The sequence below is a fragment of the Rhinatrema bivittatum genome, chromosome 8 (assembly GCF_901001135.1).
Source record: "Rhinatrema bivittatum chromosome 8, aRhiBiv1.1, whole genome shotgun sequence".
Taxonomy (NCBI): domain Eukaryota; kingdom Metazoa; phylum Chordata; class Amphibia; order Gymnophiona; family Rhinatrematidae; genus Rhinatrema; species Rhinatrema bivittatum.
Window position 1 is genome coordinate 161,391,724 of NC_042622.1, and position 18,948 is coordinate 161,410,671.

At 41.8% G+C, this 18,948-nt stretch overlaps 1 protein-coding gene across 1 annotated transcript in view; it reads right to left on the minus strand.

Moving 5' to 3' along the window:
* Positions 1-8,480: 8,480 nt before the first annotated feature.
* The window catches only part of RILP (Rab interacting lysosomal protein), a 47,529-nt gene continuing 37,061 nt past the window's right edge, over positions 8,481-18,948 (minus strand). The window contains 2 exon segments of the mRNA XM_029611745.1: positions 8,481-8,969; positions 14,085-14,171. Coding sequence (XP_029467605.1) covers positions 8,747-8,969; positions 14,085-14,171 — 310 coding nt within the window. The 3' untranslated portion in view covers positions 8,481-8,746.

Sequence of the window (18,948 nt, forward strand, 5' to 3'; positions counted from 1 at the left end):
TTTTTTAAACACAGCTATTCCAACTGCACTAACCACATCCTCTGGCAACAAATTCCAGAGTTTAATTGTGCGTTGAGTGAAAAAGAACTTTCTCCGATTACTTTTAAATGTGCCACATGCTAACTTCATGGAGTGCCCCCTAGTCTTTCTACTATCCGAAAGAGTAAATAACAGATTCACATCTACCCGTTCTAGACCTCTCATGATTTTAAACACCTCTATCATATCCCCCCTCAGCTGTCTCTTCTCCAAGCTGAAAAGTCCTAACCTCTTTAGTCTTTCCTCATAGGGGAGCTGTTCCATTCCACTTATTTTGGTCGCCCTTCTCTGTACCTTCGCCATCGCAATTATATCTTTTTTGAGATGTGGCAACCAGAATTGTACACAGTATTCAAGGTGCGGTCTTACCATGGAGCGATACAGAGGTATTATGGCATTTTCCGTTTTATTCACCATTCCCTTTCTAATAAATTCCCAACATTCTGTTTGCTTTTTTTGACTGCTGCAGCACACTGAACTGACGATTTCAATGTGTTATCCACTATGATGCCTAGATCTCTTTCTTGGGTTGTAGCACCTAATATGGAACCTAACATTGTGTAACTATAGCATCGTTTATTTTTCCATATATGCATCACCTTGCACTTATCCACAATAAATTTCATCTGCCATTTCAATGCCCAATTTTCCAGTCTCACAAGGTCTTCCTGCAATTTATCACAATCTGCTTGTGATTTAACTACTCTGAACAATTTTGTATCAACTGCAAATTTGATTACCTCACTCGTCGCATTTCTTTCCAGATCATTTATAAATATATTGAAAAGTAAGGGTCCCAATACAGATCTCTAAGGCACTCCACTGCCCACTCCCTTCCACTGAGAAAATTGTCCATTTAATCCTACTCTGTTTCCTGTCTTTTAGCCAGTTTGTAATCCACGAAAGGACATTGCCACCTATCCCATGACTTTTTACTTTTCCTAGAAGCATCTCATGAGGAAAATCCAAGTTTACTACATCTACCGGTTCACATTTATCCACATGTTTATTAACTCCTTCAAAAAAGTGAAGATTTGTGAGGCAAGACTTGCCTTGGGTAAAGCCATGCTGACTTTATTCCATTAAGCCATGTCTTTCTATATGTTCTGTGATTTTGATGTTTAGAACACTTTCCACTATTTTTCCTGGCACTGAAGTCAGGCTAACTGGTCTGTAGTTTCCCGGTTCGCCTCTGGAGCCCTTTTTAAATATTGGGGTTACATTAGCTATCCTCCAGTCTTCAAGTACAATGGAGGATTTTAGTGATAGGTTACAAATTTTTACTAATAGGTCTGAAATTTCATTTTTTAGTTCCTTCAGAAGCCTGAGGTGTATACCATCCAGTCCAGGTGATTTACTACTCTTCAGTTTGTCAATCAGGCCTACCACATCCTCTAGGTTCATTGTGATTTGGTTCAGTCCATCTCAATCATTACCCATGAAAACCTTTTCTAGTCCATTGAGTTATTCTCATGGCTAGTCTTGCCATAGGAGTGATGTGGACCGTGGAAGCCATGTGGCCCAGCAACTTTAGGAATTGATGGGCTGAGGCTGTTTCTTTTGTGCGCAGAGATGAAGCTAGCTTGGAGAGTGTGTCTGTGCGGTCATTGGGCAGGAAGGCCTTTGCGACTGTGGTGTCCAAATCTGCTCTGATGAAAGTAAGGAGGTGAGATGGTCAGGTGGGATTTTTGGTAGTTGATGAGAAATCCCAACAAGTGTAGCAGATTGATAGTGATCTTGAGAGCTCCTTGCCTGGATTGGCTCTTAATGAGCCAGTCGTTCAGGTAAGGAAACATGTGTATGCTGCTCTTGCGTAGATGGGCCGCAGCCACTGCTAGGCACTTTGTAAATACATGGGATGCCGAGGCAAGTCCAAAAGGCAGAACCTGGTACTGAAAATGTTTATGTCCTACTATAAAGTGCAGGTACTTGCGGTGCTGTGAGCATATTGGAATGTGAACATAAGCGTCTTGAAGATCCAGAGAACAGAGCCAATCTTCTTTTTGCAGAAGGGGGAGCATGGTGCCTAGGGACACCATTCGGAATTTTTCTTTCTACAGAAATTTATTGAGATTGTGGAGTCTAGGATGGGGCGGAGGCTGCCTGATTTCTTTGGAATGAGAAAATAACAGGAGTAGAACCTTCTGCCCTGCTGTGCCCGGGGAACGGGTTCCACAGCCCTGGCGCTCAGAAGGGTGGACAGTTCTGACTCCAGAAGAGTTGTGTGATCTTTTTGCATCCACAGTAGACTGGATGAGTGAATCCGGGGGCACCATGAAGAAGTTTAGATGGTATCCCTGGGTTATAATGGATATAATCTATTGGTCTGTGGTAATGCTGAGCCAATTAATATCATATGGGTTCAAAGTGCATTCATAGAAGACTATGAACGTCCTTATTATAAATGCATACCTTTTTAATTATGTAAGGTGAGGACTGAGAAGAAAGGGACGCAAGGCAGTAAAGTTCGCCTAGAGCACCTAATATACCACGGGCAAATGCTGGGGAAAAGGAGGTAGGTCATAGGGTTCCTGGGAGTGCCAGATCCCTAGAAATTATATCAATATCTGCCTCTCCTATGGGAACTCTAAACCCTGCTTTCCCCCTGTAGCATTTCAAATCATTGAAGCCCGCTTGGCCCTCTCACTGATTTGATCTGTGCTGTAACTTGAGGGGGTGGGGGGAGATTGCCTCAGGCAGGAGACAGCTATTTCTCCTTAGTACTAGGATTATAGGGCACTCCATGAAGCTAATAGTAAATTTAAAACAAATTGGAGAAAAGTATGTTTTATGTTTAGCACACATTTAAATTGTAGAATATATTGCCAGAGGATGTGGTGAAGGCAAGTAGTATAGTGAGGTTTGAAAAGGGCCTAGACAAGTTCCTGCAGGAAAGGTCTATGAACCATTTATTAGCAGCATAGACTTAGGAAAGCCAAGGGGGGTGCCAGGCAATATTTAAATTAGGGGGTCGCATTAGTAAGGAGGCGCTAGGGTTGCTTGCATGCCCCTAACACCTCCTTGCTAACGCGAACCCGATCAGCGTCCGAGGTCCGCCGGTTAGGAAAACCGATGCTGAGTTTATCGGCGTCGGTTTTCCTAAACGCCGCACAGCCAGGGGGTTCAAGAAACATTTGCTTGTCATTCAAGCTTCTGTTTCCTACACCCGACTGCCAGTGTTTTTTTTTTAACTTTGTTTAATTTTGTTTTTCTTCCTATTTAATATCGCAACGATATTAAATAGGAGGCAGTACAGAAAAGCAGTCTTTTCTGTTCTGGTTTAAGGTTCTAGACGCACATTTTACTTTTTGCATCTGGACTGAATGCTAATAGCCTCAATCACATGCATTTGCTTGTGATTAGCGCTATTAGACTCACTCCATGTTGGTCCCGCGTTGAATAGGCGCTAATCCCCTTATTCCATTAGGGGATTCATTAGCGCCTATTCAACCTGCGACTGACTGCTTGTTATACAGTGCTTTCCCCTGTAATATAATCGCCATCACACAGAGGTGGTGCAGCACAGAGAGCAGCCAGTACTCCCTTGTCAAAGCAAGAGAACAGACTGGTTATACAGATTAATAACAGATTCACAAATGTTTGTGGGAAAAGAATAACAAAGTTCAAAACATTTGGAAAAGAAAAATCCTCTAAATTGCTAAGGCCTGTCCAAAACCGTGGAAGAGAGGGAAAAACAGCAGGAGAAGACAGTATGGCAAGAATGAAAACATATCGATTCTCCTGAGGTATATCCACATGCAGAAGAGGCCAAATTTCCTGGGAGGATTCTGGACTGATGTAACATTAATTCATGGAAAGAAAATCAGTAGGTAAAAATGTCTCTTTCCATTTCATCCTGCTACATCCATACAGGTGGAAAGTACCAAAAGCCTCGCTAACCAGAGAGGGAGGAAGTTAGGACCTGCTGTGGCACCATGAGCAGTTAGAATGGCCAGATAATAGATGCAGGCTGAATATTCAGAAACTTTATTAACTCACAACAGAAAAACACTTTGCATATCTTTGCAGCTTACAAAGAAGCAATGTACTGTAATTTACAGTCTCTCTGTCTGGGCCTTTCCTAAGCTGCATCCTGTTCCCTCCTGGGCCTGGCTAAATAAATACCTTTCCCAGGAGTCCTCCTCCTGGATCAGGATTCCCTGTTGTCTGGGGCTTAAGGTGGACCAGGCCTGATCTCTGGATCCGGTCCCTTAAGATATTCTGAAGTTGCCTTGCAGAAACCTCAAAAGGACCGACTCCTTCCCCTGGCAGCCTGAAATCCATGAAGATAGTAAGAATACAATTGCTTGCCCTAAAATAAGGTGCCTAGAGTCCCAAAATTGACCCTGACCTTTGTTAAACTGCTATAAAGACCAAGTTCTGTTCCAAGGAGCCTCTGCAGCTTTGAATCTCCCAGATTCTTGACTTGCTGCTCCAGATCTTCTCCAAACAGAAGCTTCCCCTTAAAAGGGAGCTTCTGCAATTGAGAGTTCGACCAGTTACGAAATCAGAGAAGCCTTCTGGCTGCCACAGCAGAAGCCACTGACCCAGATGAAGCCTGGAACAGATTATATATAGAATCAGTCAGAAAGGCAGCAACTCATTCCATCCTGGCTGCTGATTCCCCTTCCGCAGAAGCACACAAACCATGAAGCCATCAAAGATCGAAATCTGAATAGCTAAGGCTGCAGAAGTAAACAGATGCTTTAATGGAAGTTCAATCCTTCTATCATGAGGATCTTTAAGAGAAGTGCTACTATCTATTGGGATAGCTATATGTCTGGTCACCACAGTAACAAGAGCATCCACATGAGGAATCTGGAACAAGTGTTGTACCGTGTCAGGCTGAAGGGGATTCTTAATCCCCTTGTGACCACTCTCAGGAGCCTCCCACTCTGTCAGCACCATTTTCTCCACCTTGGAGTGTACAGGGAAAGTTTTGTTGGACTTGCAGACCTCCTTAATGATGGGTTTCCAAATAGGCATCCACAAACCTGAGACAAAAGACCACCTGGTCAATTAAAAGCAGGATCTCATCCCTATGAAATATGCATATAACAGAGTCATCCTCTTTGAAGGAACGTCCCCCTCTTCCAGAGAAGTACCACTGGCAGAATCAAAATGCTCCTTAGGATTTTCCTGTAGCTCTTCGAAGAAAGCTGGGGCTGGGTAATCAATTCTTTTCCTCCAGGTTAGAGAATGGAAGCTCCCAGCCCTGTTGGGGCACTTACTGAATCCCAGAACCCCTGGGAGAAGCTTACTGGGCTCAGGGGAAGACCAGATGATCATCCTCTACATCAGAAACACTTTCCCCATTAGTATTATGAGAAATTTCAGCTGGTGGAGTCCTCCAGTGAGCAGATAAAAGAGAGTTGTCAGTGGTGGTCAGGATGAGAAACTTCCAAAAGAAAGAAGTGTTTATGAATACGATATAATGGAGACCTCAATATCTTATCTAGAGCTAGCTAGAGAGGACAACAGATGAAAAGGAAGACACTGAAGAGAATCACACTCCAAATACAGAATAGAAGACACAGAGTGCTCCAGAGTTCACAACGAAGAGGAGAGTTGTTGGTGACTCCTATGTGGGGAAAAAAGAACCCATCTTCTAACTGAGGGGTAGGCAACTCCAGTCCTGGAGTGCCGCACACAGATCTGGTTTTCAAAATATCCACAATAAATACATTGAATGCATATATATGCCATGCATATTCACTGTGAATGTCCTGAAAACCAGACTTATTAGTGACACTCCAGAACTGGAGCGGCCTACTCCATGTGCATTCTCTAGCCGGTAAGGATCTTCTGTTTTTCTCCCATGCCCTTTTGAATTCCATTACCGTTCTTATCTTCACCACCTCTTCTGGGAGGGATTCCATGCATCCACCACCCTTTCCATGAAGAAATACTTCCTGACATTGTTTCTGAGTCTCCTTTCTTGGAATTTCATATCATGACCTCTAGTTTTACAGCTTCCTTTCCATCTGAAAAATTTAGATTTTAGCACATCAATTTCTTTCAGGTATTTGAAGATCTCCTTTCAGGTATCTCCCATCTCTTCTCTTCCACTGATTACACACATCAAGATCCTTCAATTTCATCTCATATGACTTTCACTGCACACCCATGATTTTGGTTGCCTTATTCTGGCCTGCTTAAATTCTGTCCTTATTTTTGAGATGAGCTTTCTAGAACTGAACACAGTACTCTAGGTGAGACCTCATCAAACATCTGTACAGTAGCATTATCACCTTTTTTTTCAGTGCAGCCCAGCGATCCTCTGGCCTTAGCCACCACCTTGTCACATTGTTTCGCCACCATCAGATCATCAGCCACTCTCATCTTGAGGTCTCTCTCCCAGTTCATGCACATCAGTCTTTCACCCCCCCAACACACAACTATTTCAGATTGTCATATCCCAAATGCATGACTGCACTTCTTGGCATTGAATCCCAACTGCCAAACCTTCAACCATTTCTCCAGTTTTTCTAGGTCACTTCTCATTCTCTCCACTCCTTCAGGTATGTCCAACTCTGTTGCAGATCTTAGTGTTATCTGCAACAAGATCAAATTTACCTTCTAATCACTCCAGAATATCGCTCACAAAGCTATTGAACAGAATCACTCCCAGAACCAATCCCTGAGGAACTATACATATCACTCTTCTTTCTTCAGAATAGGTTCCATTTACTCACTGAATTAAGTCACCATGACTTAATTCTGCACACTGAGCCAAGGATTTAAAAGTATTGTTCATTATGACGCCTATATCCTTTTCCTGGGTGGTAACTCCTCATATGGAACCTAACATCGTATAACTACAATTTGGGTTACTTTGCACTTGTCCACATTAAATTTCATTTGCCATTTGGATAAAGAAATGGATTTAAAGTGTTTGGTGTATTATATTTTCTTCTCTCTCCCTCTTTTTACTGTTCTGTACATATGTGTTGCTAGCAATAGTTTTGTTTTCACTCTGTTTCTTATATGCTGTAAGTATTGCCTTTATCCTATTATATTTTTGCAGAACTTTTGTATTATAATACTGTTTAATAAAGTAACCTTTTTTTTTGTACTGATCTCCTGTGTCTGTATCTTCTTCCCCATGCAATTTATGATCAGTTACATGGCTATAACAGTTAACTTCCCTAACTTCTGGTACCATTTCATTGTCCTTCTGTTCATTTTGGGCGGGTAGATAGTAGTATTCCTTCATTGCTATTCTTTTTCTCATCCCAGATGCAATTTCCAGCCATAAAGATTCTACTGTGCATTTAGGCTCCTGCAGGATCTTTTTCCTGTTGGACTCTATGTCATACCTTACATAAAGTGCCACCTCCCTCCCCCAAGTTGACTTACCCTATCATTGCAATATAATTTGTACCCTGGTATAGCCCTGTTCCATTGGTTATCCTCCTCCTAACAGGTCTCTGAGCTTCATTCAGTGCTATACATTTTAACTCTCCCATTTTAGTTTTTAACTTCTGCCATTAGCATATAGACATTTTAAAGTAATATATTAATCTATTTAGCAGTTGACGGGGGTAATTGGGAATCTTAACTCTGGTGGTTCTTCACTTATTGGGACATAGGCTACTTTTGCTATTATTGGAACCTCTCTATAAGGATGCCCTACCTCCTCTGTTTTAGTATTCTTTGAAAATTCCTCCCTCTGAACCATGCGCTGCTGAGCGACTGTCCGCTTTCCCCTTTGTTCTAGTTTAAAAGCTGCTCTATCTCCTTTTTAAAGGAGGTTATAGGAGGGGGGCAGCCCAGACCCAGGGATCATCATACTACTTGCTTCAATACCACTAGATCAGAACAAACTATTCTAGAGTTAGGGTCCTAGATTTCAGACTAAGAAAATGAATGTTTCAGATCTGTCAGGAGAAGAGAATTTAGGAGGTACAGAAGAACAAATGATGTAATAAAGATGAGCACTGCAATGGCATGTTAGCAAGGAGAAAAAAAGTCAACAGAACACAATAGCTCACCAAAGAAGAGTAAAAGTAAAAACAAAAAACAGCATTCAGGAGAAACACAGGAGGAGGAAGACTAACAAAATTACAGCAGAAACAAAGGGAGACAATTTGGATCAAATTGGTGAACTTTCATGGATGGTATTGTGCCTCGGATTTGACAGATTCAAGTCAGCTCCATAGTACCTTTTTATGAGTTGAAAAGCACTGAAAAAGCTCCTAGGTCAATACAGGTGTACAGAACCAATCAGCTACTGATCTCAACTTCCTGCCACCTAAACGTCCTGTCCTGAGGTAAGATGAAATCTTGGGGTGCCTCCTGGCCGTGCTGCTGCCTCCAATAAGTTCAGAATGAGGAAACTAGAGAAGCATTTGTCACACTGACACAACCCCCTTCACTGCACACAAGCAAACAGCAGAAAAGCAGAGGGCGGCTGTGCTGAAAGTAAGTATCAAAATCTCTCACTTTTGGAATATATTTATTACCAGGCATTGATCAAGCAGCCATGTTTAGTTATCAAAAATACCTTTTTATCAAGCAAGTCATAATAAAATATAAATATTTCATGCAACAGTTTAAACATTTTTTCTATTTCAAGTAGTAAAAATGTACATTATTAAAATTAGTAAAACAGATATTGAACAATTATAAAGAGGCAGGAGCTGATCTTCTATTTATAATTCACAACATTTTCAGAACTTTCACTCTATAAGATTCGAAGCTTTGTTCATCTGAAGCTCTGGAGTAAACAGCCCCAGGTAGGGAAAAGCATCTCCAAACAGACAATTAGTTTTTCCTGGAAGGGTAAAGCGCAGAACACGTTAATCTTTTCTGCTTGTGTCTTACTCTCTTGCGCCAGGTTCACTTCTTGTGAGTCAATGATTTCCCAGACTCCTCCTGCACTGGCGGGGGCAGCTACCTCCCTGCTGTTGCGATACCACAAACCAAATCTGTCGGGGGTTAAAAAAAAACCAAGCAATATTATCAAAACACGTCAATCAGGGCTGGCCTGAATGCTCAGCAGCAGCGTTGCCTAACGCCAAATATAAGATCTGGTTTGAATTCCCAAGTCTGAGTCCTTTCGCCAGCTGGAGAAAGCTTCACAGCTTTATGTTGGGGAAGAGAGGAAATCTCATCCAGAACAGTGATACTTTCTGACTAGTGCTCCAGGTTCTGGCTGAGCATCGTGAATGCAATGGTTCGGGTAACAGGGAAGTGTATTAAAATCTTGTAAATGAAGGCTTTGGGGCCATATGCCCATCCTGACTGAGCAGAAAGAAACCACTAAGCCAAAAATGTAAATAAACAGGCATATTCAGGGAAGTCAGGAGTCAATCCTATGCTGCTATCCGTGATGTTGATTTAAATTTGGAAAAAATATTTTAGTTATTCTACATACTAGTATATCAGCAATAGATTTATAAATATTGATCAATATGCAAATTTATAATATACTGTATGATGTTTATGCTTGGAAGGACTTTAAAAGATCACTCTTATGATATAAAATGAATGACAAAATCTCTTTCCAAGACTTATTCTTCCAAATTTATTTTAATCTATTAATAAGAATGATTAATATACCCTTTTCTCCAAAAGTAATGCAAATTAAATTAAATTGGTTTAAATATTTTTCATAGATTATGGAATCTTGGAAAGTGTCTAAACCTTGAATTCTGTTTAATCATTATCTTGGTAAAGTATTATAATCATTTATTAGAAAACTGGACATTTTTCATTCCAATATTTTATTACATATTTTGATGCAAGATAGCTTTGAATTTTCCTTATAAAGTCTGGCCAGTCTATAGACTGTATGAATGAATGCTTTTAAAGGTTCAGCACTGATTATATTACGTGAGAATGGACAGAAACCTCTATTAAAGAAACAGTGCAACAATAAACTAAAAACTATTGAGTAACTGGAGGATAAATTACATTGGCTTAGACTGATTAAAAGATAAAGATACAAGATTGCTCTGCTTTGTTAAGTAATATTAAAGGACATTGAATCTATTTGAAGTAATTTTGGAGACCATGCTAATATGACACCCAAGCTCTGAACACGAACCTGATTAAATGTGATTTGTTTTAAATCAACAAAACTGTCATGGTTTTGCCTGCTATGCAGCTTTACCATTCCTGTCTGCAATGATACCTCCCTATCAGCGAGAGTCCTCAATGAGCCTTGCCGAGCATCGCCTCACTGGTTACACCACGCTCAAGCCTCAGCTCTGTTTTGATCAGCCTTGCCATTACCTTGGTGCCTCATCATGGAGTCACCCTGGGTTCTTTGACCTGACCAAGCTGGTCTTTCCTTGTGGCTTCTGGGCCTGTTCTTAACTTATATCCTGCCTTGCAGTCTACTCAAGATTTTCCTGCCTGCCCAGCCAAGCCTCTTCTTGCCTGTCCAGCCTTGCAGTCCTGTACCACCCCTTTGGCGGGGGGGGGGGGGGGGGGGGGATATCCTGATTCTAGCCCAGCGTCCCATGATACAGACTTAATTTCACATTACAGAGTACAATCTATACTGTATTTCCAGGAACACAGGTTAACATCAAGTATCACTTCCCACACCCGCTGCCAAAGAAGCAATGAAGAAAAGCCAAGATCTATAAACTCGCCCGCTAAAGTTTGCACCTCATCAATAGAAGCAGACAACTACATTGACTCCAGATGCCCAAAACATCAATCTGTTAAATTGTTCCTGCAATGATATCTATAACCTACATCCTTGAATCCAGCTTCACAGCCACAAAGAGTAGACCATTGGATTCATGCAAAGACATTTGCTCTACCTACTGCAATTACAGACAAGGCCTCTTATGAATATGTCGTGAACTCTGTTTTGAACCTGCATGAGATAATACCCACCTGACCCCACTAAATGATGCTTCATTTTCTACTGAAAGAGGTCCATCGGGGGCCCCACAACAGCCATGGTGCTTGCCTACTTTGCCTGATAAAGGCTGTTTCTTCATCCTGACTCACAGCGATTCCTGTTTCCTGAGAGAACTGTTCACCTAACCTTACCAGCTGCTGAACTTCTCTGCTGTTTCCAGAATACCTTATCTCCAGGATGGACTGAGTATTGAACTGCCTCTCACCATTTAATCCAGCTGAATATTTCTAGTAATCCTAGTGGAACACCAAGACTTCAGTACCTGCAGTTGAAAAGCCTTTACCTTACTGAACTTTAATCTTGCAAAACTTTCATCCTTCTTCCTGACTGAAAGAACCTCAACCTAAGCCAGTGGCTTGTCCAGTCTACAAGTGGCACTGTGATCTGCAATTTCCAGCTGGCAGCCACTGCCAATTCCTGCAGTTTGTATGTATACAGAAACATACCCAGCAATCCATGCCTCGGCAATAGGGGGGTCTACCTCCAGGTAGTGCTAGTTGTGTCTGCGTGTTCATGCGTCCCTGATCTTTGTTCCTGGATTTTATCTCATCAGTGCTGGTCTGTGCCTTCTGAGTTCCTTATGGTCTTCCCGTGATCAGTCTTCAGTTCCTCGTCTTCAAACCTTTAGTCTTCAGTGTCTTCCGCTGCCCATCTGTGCTGTTCCTTGCCTTCCTGCCTGCCTCTCTGCCCCATGTTCCCTCAAAAGGATCTCGGGTTTGACCTCAGCTTGACTCTGTTTGAATTCCGCCTGCCACTGACCACTGCCCGAATTACTGACTCTGATCATGCTTTCATGCTTCGGTAGGGTTAATAACTTACCGCTCCTGCAGTTTGACCCCATGCATTCTGTTAAGGATAGTAACTGCACACTCTGTATAGGTTACCTCCATGCAGAAATATTACACCATCCCTGTCTTCAAGCCTTCAGGGATGCCGCAGTTTGTCCCTTTCCCTTTTGAATTCATTAACTGTTCTCTTCCTCACCACCTCTTCTATGAGGGCATTCCTGGCATCCACCACCCTCTCCATGAAAGAAATATTTCCTGGCGCTTGGTTCTGAGTCGTCTCTGCTGGAGTTTCATTCGTGACCCCCTAGTTCTACTGTTTCCTTTCCAACAGAAAAGGTTTGTTGAAGTTGTTGATCTTAATATCTGTTAGGAATGTGAAGGCTGAATCATGTCTCTCTCATGTACCTCCTCTCTTTCAGGGAATACATATTTAGGTCCTTCAGCTTCTCTCATAGGTCTTCCGATACAGACCTCCCACCATTTTTGTCACCCCTTCTCTGGACCGGCCTCCAGCCTGTCTCTATCCTTTTTGAGATACAGTCTCCAAGAACTGAACACAATACTCCAGGTGAGGCCTCAAAAGGACCTGTACAAGGGGATTATCACCTTTTTCTTACTGGTTATTTCTCTCTCTATGCAGCCCAGCATCTTTCTGATTTTAGCTTGTCATATTGCTTCGCTGCCTCAGATCGCCAGACACAATCACCCCAACGTTCCTCCTCCTGGTCTGTGCACATCAGTCTTTCACCCCTCATCATATACAGCTCTTTTGGATTACCACACCCCAAGGCATGATTCTGCATTTCTGGCATTGAATTCCAGCTTTATTTCTCCTCTTTATCACGTCTCCCCTGGGGAGAATCAAGAGTGGGTTGTTTGCACTACTACAACCTTCCAAGACTGTCTCTCCTACTACTGTCCAAGTATGTGCAAACTTCCAGCATGTTGAAGGTCTCTCCACCGCTCACATAGTGGGAGTACTGATGAAAAAGCAGACTTCCTAGTCACAACAGGCTAGACCCCAGAGAAGAGAGAGTCTGTCCTAGGTTTTGTTCAAAGGGGGAGAACCAGTGGTGGACTGATGGTCAGCAGCAATGCATAGGAACAAAGATTGTCAGCTGAAGAAAGGTTAGAGGATCATCTGGTTTAGATGCCCTGATTCAAGACTGGCCGGTGCAGGGTCTTCCTTAGGTATCCTCGGTGGCCTCTGGTGTGCAAAGTCTTGCAGAAGATTTCTGGGCATCAGGGGCCTCCCGATGGGCCAAGGCTTCCCTGGTATGTGGACCTAGTGAGGATGCTGGGTGTGATCGCTACTGTTGTTGACTCAGGACAGGGGACAACTGTTCAGGGGCTGGTGGCTCAAGGATCCATGTTGGTTTTGTCTTATGGCTTGGCTCTTGAGTGAATTCATCTGTCACAGAAGGGATATTTTCAGAAGGTTTCCAATACCCTTTGTGGTACAAGAAAGTTTCCGCATCTTTGGCGTATGCAAGTCTGGAAGCTGTTTGAGGTTTGGTGCTTGGTTAGGAAGATCTTGAATTCATGAATTCACCAAAGTTGATGGGCACAAGTTGCAGGATTTCATAGCCCAATCAGTAATTTATGAATGGCAGCACAGCTGTTTGACCAACATAAGCATTTCTTATGCCTGCTTAAGTTCCCCAGTCTCAACCAGCAGAGTCCAGTTTATATCAATCAGTAAATGTGAATGTGTTTTTAGTCTGATTGTATCAGGTATTTATCTGTTATTTACAGTTTATGTATATTTTATTGTTAACCACCAAAAATGATTGAATGAGAGATAAATAAATAAATATTATAGCACCAATTTGCACCAGCTCTGCTGGGAGGTTATGCCAGGGACAGAAATGTTCACATTTCCTCTAAACCTTTCTCCTCTACATTCATATCATGACACCCTTATTCCTGAAATTCCTATTCTATGGAAAATATCTTCCTGTAATTTAATGGAACCTATCAAACATTGAATATTCCTCCTTTCTAATCTCTCCTTCAGCACGTACCTATTGAGTGTTTTATATCTTTCTTTGTAGGGGTTGTACTGTAGGCGCTATCATTTCAGAAGCCCTTCTTAGACTGGGTCCATCTAATGGACCTATATTTAGAACAGAAGTGCCATGCTGGGTCAGACCAAAGTCCATCGAACCCAGCATCCTGTCTCAAACAGTCACAAGTACCTTCAGACCCCCCGTAAGTTAATCTATTTCTTGTTTCTTACTCCCAGGGATAAGCACTGGCTTTCCCACAGACTCTAACACCTCTGTTAATCACACTGAGAATTTAGATGGCAGAATCTCTGCCTCACTTGTATTGGAGAAAAGAGCTAGTTATAAGAAATTTGATAATAAACATACAAACTCCTGATTTTGGATTCTGGTGGTCTGGAGTCCACACAGTCAGAGCCAGACGTCTGCAGCCAGGAGTCACCATCTTCATCACCGCTGCAGAAGAGGAGAAAACAATGTTAGGAAACTGCACTGAAGAGTGTTGGAGCCTAAAATCCCAGGGCTGGAGGCAGATTCCACCCTGATCTTGCACTGGTAGCTTTCACCTGAGCTTGTTACAGGTAGGTTAGCATGAATGCTAATGCAGAGTGATGCCAAAGAACCTAGCAGTAGCCTGGTTAGAGCAGTGAGGCTGAGAACCAGGGAAGCCAGGGTTCAAATGCCATGGGTGCAAACTTAGATTGTGAACTCTCTGGGAAAATACCTATAGCCCCTGAACATAACTCATCTGAGCTAAATACATGAAATAAATACGTAAAATACATTTATAGAGCAAGAAGCAAAAAGGTGAAATTTACTTAAAAGTATTTACCTGTCCCTGCAAGAAAATCCAGGGCAAGGTACAATAATACACAAAATGTAGACATTGTGCTTAATAAATAATACCTCCTCAGGGACAAGTGTCTCGACTTGTAAGAAATGCTGTCTTTAGGGCACAGTGAGAATAATATTACGGTGCCAACTGCAAGAGTCTAAATCAGAGCTTAACCAATGGTGACCAAGGCTTCATTAAAAAATGAGATTTATAAAGCTTTTTAAAAGCTTTGGTATCCTTGTAAGGCGTATACTGTATGGTAATGAATTCAAGAGTAGGACCAAAAACAGGGAATGAGCGTTTTCAAGCCTCAACACAATCGGGCCAACTTTGGAGAAGGGACATTTAGTAAGCACTGGATGGAAGAAGGAAAAGTATGAATTGGGGCATGAATACCCAACGTTGAACTGATCCATGCTGAAGGGACTTTGAGAAGAATGTTTTGTTCTGAATTAGTCAGTGCATTGGTAACCAATGTAATGTGATCAAGAAAATGTATCCCAGTTAATCAAGCTGCAAAATTTTTAATAATTTGAAGGTCTTAATGTGTGCAATAGTAAAGCAAAGAGCTACAACAATAAATGTTGGTAAAAATCAAAGCTTGGAGAACAAGGTAGAATAACGGAAGAAAAATGGCTGACCAAGAATAATTATTTTTTTTTTTAACTTTCTTTTTTCCATGACACCCAAACAGTTAAACTGTTAAACATTGTACATTTCATACATACATTAACCTTGCAAAAAGCCTATCTGAGATTCATAGCTATAGTAAAATACAGACTTCACCCAATAAATATTATGATTGTCCTCCTTACTTCTGTCAGATGTTTCTATTCCCACTCCTCCAAACCCAATATGGAACACATGCTTGTCTCATATCTGTCCACCTGATTTCGGGGCGTATAGGTCAATTTCTCCCATAGTTGCAATTTCCACTACTTTGCCTCCCATCTTTCGACATTAGGAATGCATTTTTCACATCTGGGTGATCGTCTATCTCGCTTATATGCTTTAATGCAACTGAAACATTGCTCCCCAATTAAACAGCAGGGGGATAAGAGAATTGATTCAGACAACAACCAAGGGCCCGACTTCCATGGTCTTGGGATACTCTTATGCAGACCTAAGGGAAATAGCACAGGACTGCTTCTATGGCCAAGTCCTAAAAGAAATGAAGAAAGAGTGATTGGGGGAAACTTGCTGGTGCAGTTGTCACTGCCCTTAACCAAATAAACCTTGATACTTTTGATGCAACTCCAGCATTGCTCTCTGCTTCAATGGCAGGGAGGAACAGGGGAACTGGATTTAGACAGCAACCATCGAGGGCCTCCCTTGACATTTAAGGTCTGTGGAACTGACGAGCATGGGGGGTAACCAGCACAGCGAATCGGTTACTTCCCTTAATAGAAGCATGGGATTAATACCCTTAACCAGTAAGTCTTGATGCTTTTGATGCAACTGCAACATTGCTCTCTGCTTCGAAGGAGGGGGTGGGGGCTGAAAGGAAAGAGAAATTTGGATTCAGGGACAATCAACCTGAGCCATGACACTTTTAGTCTGGGGTACTGATGCTCAGACATTAAAGATAAAACACAGGATTGATTCTATGGACAAGTTCATAAGCAAAGCACGCCAAACAAAAAAGACCAATACATGGGGGTAGCCTGCATGGCACAGCAGACACTACCATGGGAAGGCTTCCTGGGCAGACTCTGCGTCATTTCTATGTTTCTATGGTAGCGTGTAGCCAAATGTCTACTAGTTTCCTGTGTCCTTTCATTCCCCATCTATTGGGCCATTGCCCCCAGGAGGCATAGTTGCACATTGTCTGTTAATCGAATCTGTGATATTTGATCAATTACCCAATCCTAAAATATCTGCTCTTACCCACATCTCCACCACATAGAATATACATGTTCCATCTTGACCACAACCATGCCAACAATTTTTACTATTACAAAATCATGCACAAACAGGCATTCTATACAGTCTCCTCTGCCCCTTATTACATATTGAAATACATCTTGCTTTTTGCCAGATAGATTTCCACTCTGATTAAGGTCACATCCCAAATCAAGATTTCACTGGCAAATCAAGGCATTCCGGGTGCCTTCTTCACATAATTCTTTCCGAATTGTAATACGTAACACTGAAATTAAATGACGTGTCCGTGTTTACCACACAGCACCCCCTCCAAACCTTCACATTTCTCCAAGAATTCTGTCTGGCACCTGAAACTCCTCAATCAGCTCTGTGAATGATCGAATCTCCTATCTTCCCAAAGTTATCCCAAAATCTCAAATTATCATCAATCCAGACGTCCATAGCCAGGGAAAATGTAACTTCTGAGAAAGGCTTGGATTACGCTCTATGGAGGTCTTATAAGAGTTAGGAACATCTAATGACTTTATATGATTTTTTACCAATCTCCACATTTGCAGTCATGGGATGGGTCTGAGGTTATCTGTCGAACTTGTTAGAGGACCTGGGCATACTCAGCAAGGACACCAAACTGCTTTCCCAACCACCACCCCACTCTAAATACACCCATGATTGACCCGGGTCTGTTCCGATCCACACCCGGAAAGCACATGAGCTCTGCATGCCCAGTAGGTCAATTGAAAGTTTGGAAGGCCTAGTCTGCCCATGTTCTCTGGGTTTAACCATGGCATCGTAACAGTCTAGGAGGCCGGCCTTGTATAACGCTGGACACAGTCCCCTTCAAAGCTTGAAATACTGCCACCAGGATATCACATGGAAGGCGTAAATTAATCTCAGCAGGATAGCCAATTTTATAGATTCACCTCGACCCAATAAAGAAATCAGTAGTGAGGATCAATTACTAAAGTTCATGTTTTATCTTTTAATAACTGCATAATAATCTTTAGAGATCTCAATTTTGGACATTCAAATGCTCACATATCTAAACCCAGTATCAGTTTTCTGAAGATTATCAAACCTTCCCAGGGTTCCTTATTTTGGGAACTCAACATCAACTTTGATTTAGAGTAATTTAATATATAACTTGAGGTATTTCCAAACCCCTTTATTATTGCTAACAGAGCAGGCAGCAAGTGCTCCAGGCTGGTCAGATATAATAAGTTATCTACATACAGCGATATCTTATGACAAGTTCTGTTATACTGAAAGCCCTGGATCCTGTCTGAACACCTTATTACCTGAATCAATCACTAGATCGAAAAGTAATGGGGACAGGGGAGCACTCCTGCCGCACACCTCTCCCAGTTTTAAACAGGGGAGAAACCAGGCCATTGGTCATTACCCTTGCAGTGAGAGCATCATACAATGTCCTCAGCCAAGCAATAAATGCCTCTGGCAATCCATGTCGTCTTAGAACCGAGAACAGATATGACCATGAGACACAACTGAAGGCCTCATCTGCATCCACTGACACAATCGTTACCAGGATCACGTTTTTAGAAAGCTAGGTGCAAAATGTCAAACAGGCACCTTGTATTGTCAATAGAGAACTGACCCTTAATAAACCCAGTATGATCAGGATGTATTAACGTGGGCATAGCATCTTCCAGTCGAAGCTGGAGAACCTTTGCCAAAATCTTGACATTGGTATTTATTAATGATGTAGGCATATATGAAGAGCATTCCAAAGGGTCTTTAGATGCTTTATGTATAAGCACAATTAATGCCTCCATCAAGTTATCTAGCCTGGCCCCAGGAGTACATACATAATTAAAAAGCTCACACAAAAAGGGTACCAGCATATCAAAAAAGGCTTTATAAAATTCTAGTGGAAACCCATCAGGGCCCGGGTTTTCCTTCCCGCTAAGAGCTTTAATAGCTAACTACCTCATCTCAGGTAACATCAACAGTGAAGAACTCTTCTTCTGCCGCTATCCTAGGCAGATCAAGGGGTCTAAAAGATTTAATATCAGACTCCGTTGACTCAGATTGAACCTCATAAAAATTAGTGAAATAAAGGCAAACAATCCATTGATTTAGATGACACTGTTTAACCTCCCTGTTTCCATCTCTATCTCAAAAAATAATAGAATCTTTCCCCCTTGGATTGTATAGCCTTCGCTAATAAGAAGCTTGCCTTTTCCCCATGCGAATAATATTTTTGCTTTGTAAACACATTTGTTTTTCAATATCCTAATTTTGTATGTCTTTCAACTCATCCTGTGCCAAATTCAACTTTTTTAAAGTTCTAGCCAAGCCACCTGATTTATATTTTTGCTCTAAATTTTTAATTTGCACCTTCAGTTTTGTCTGTCTAGCTATTCTCTGCTTTTGATGACTAGCATAAGAGATCATATGCCCTAGGATCACAGCCTTTAAAGCCTCCCATCTCAATGAGGGTTACTAACCTGTGAACGGATTGTGGGCACCAAAATCTGCCATTAGCCCTGCTAGTTT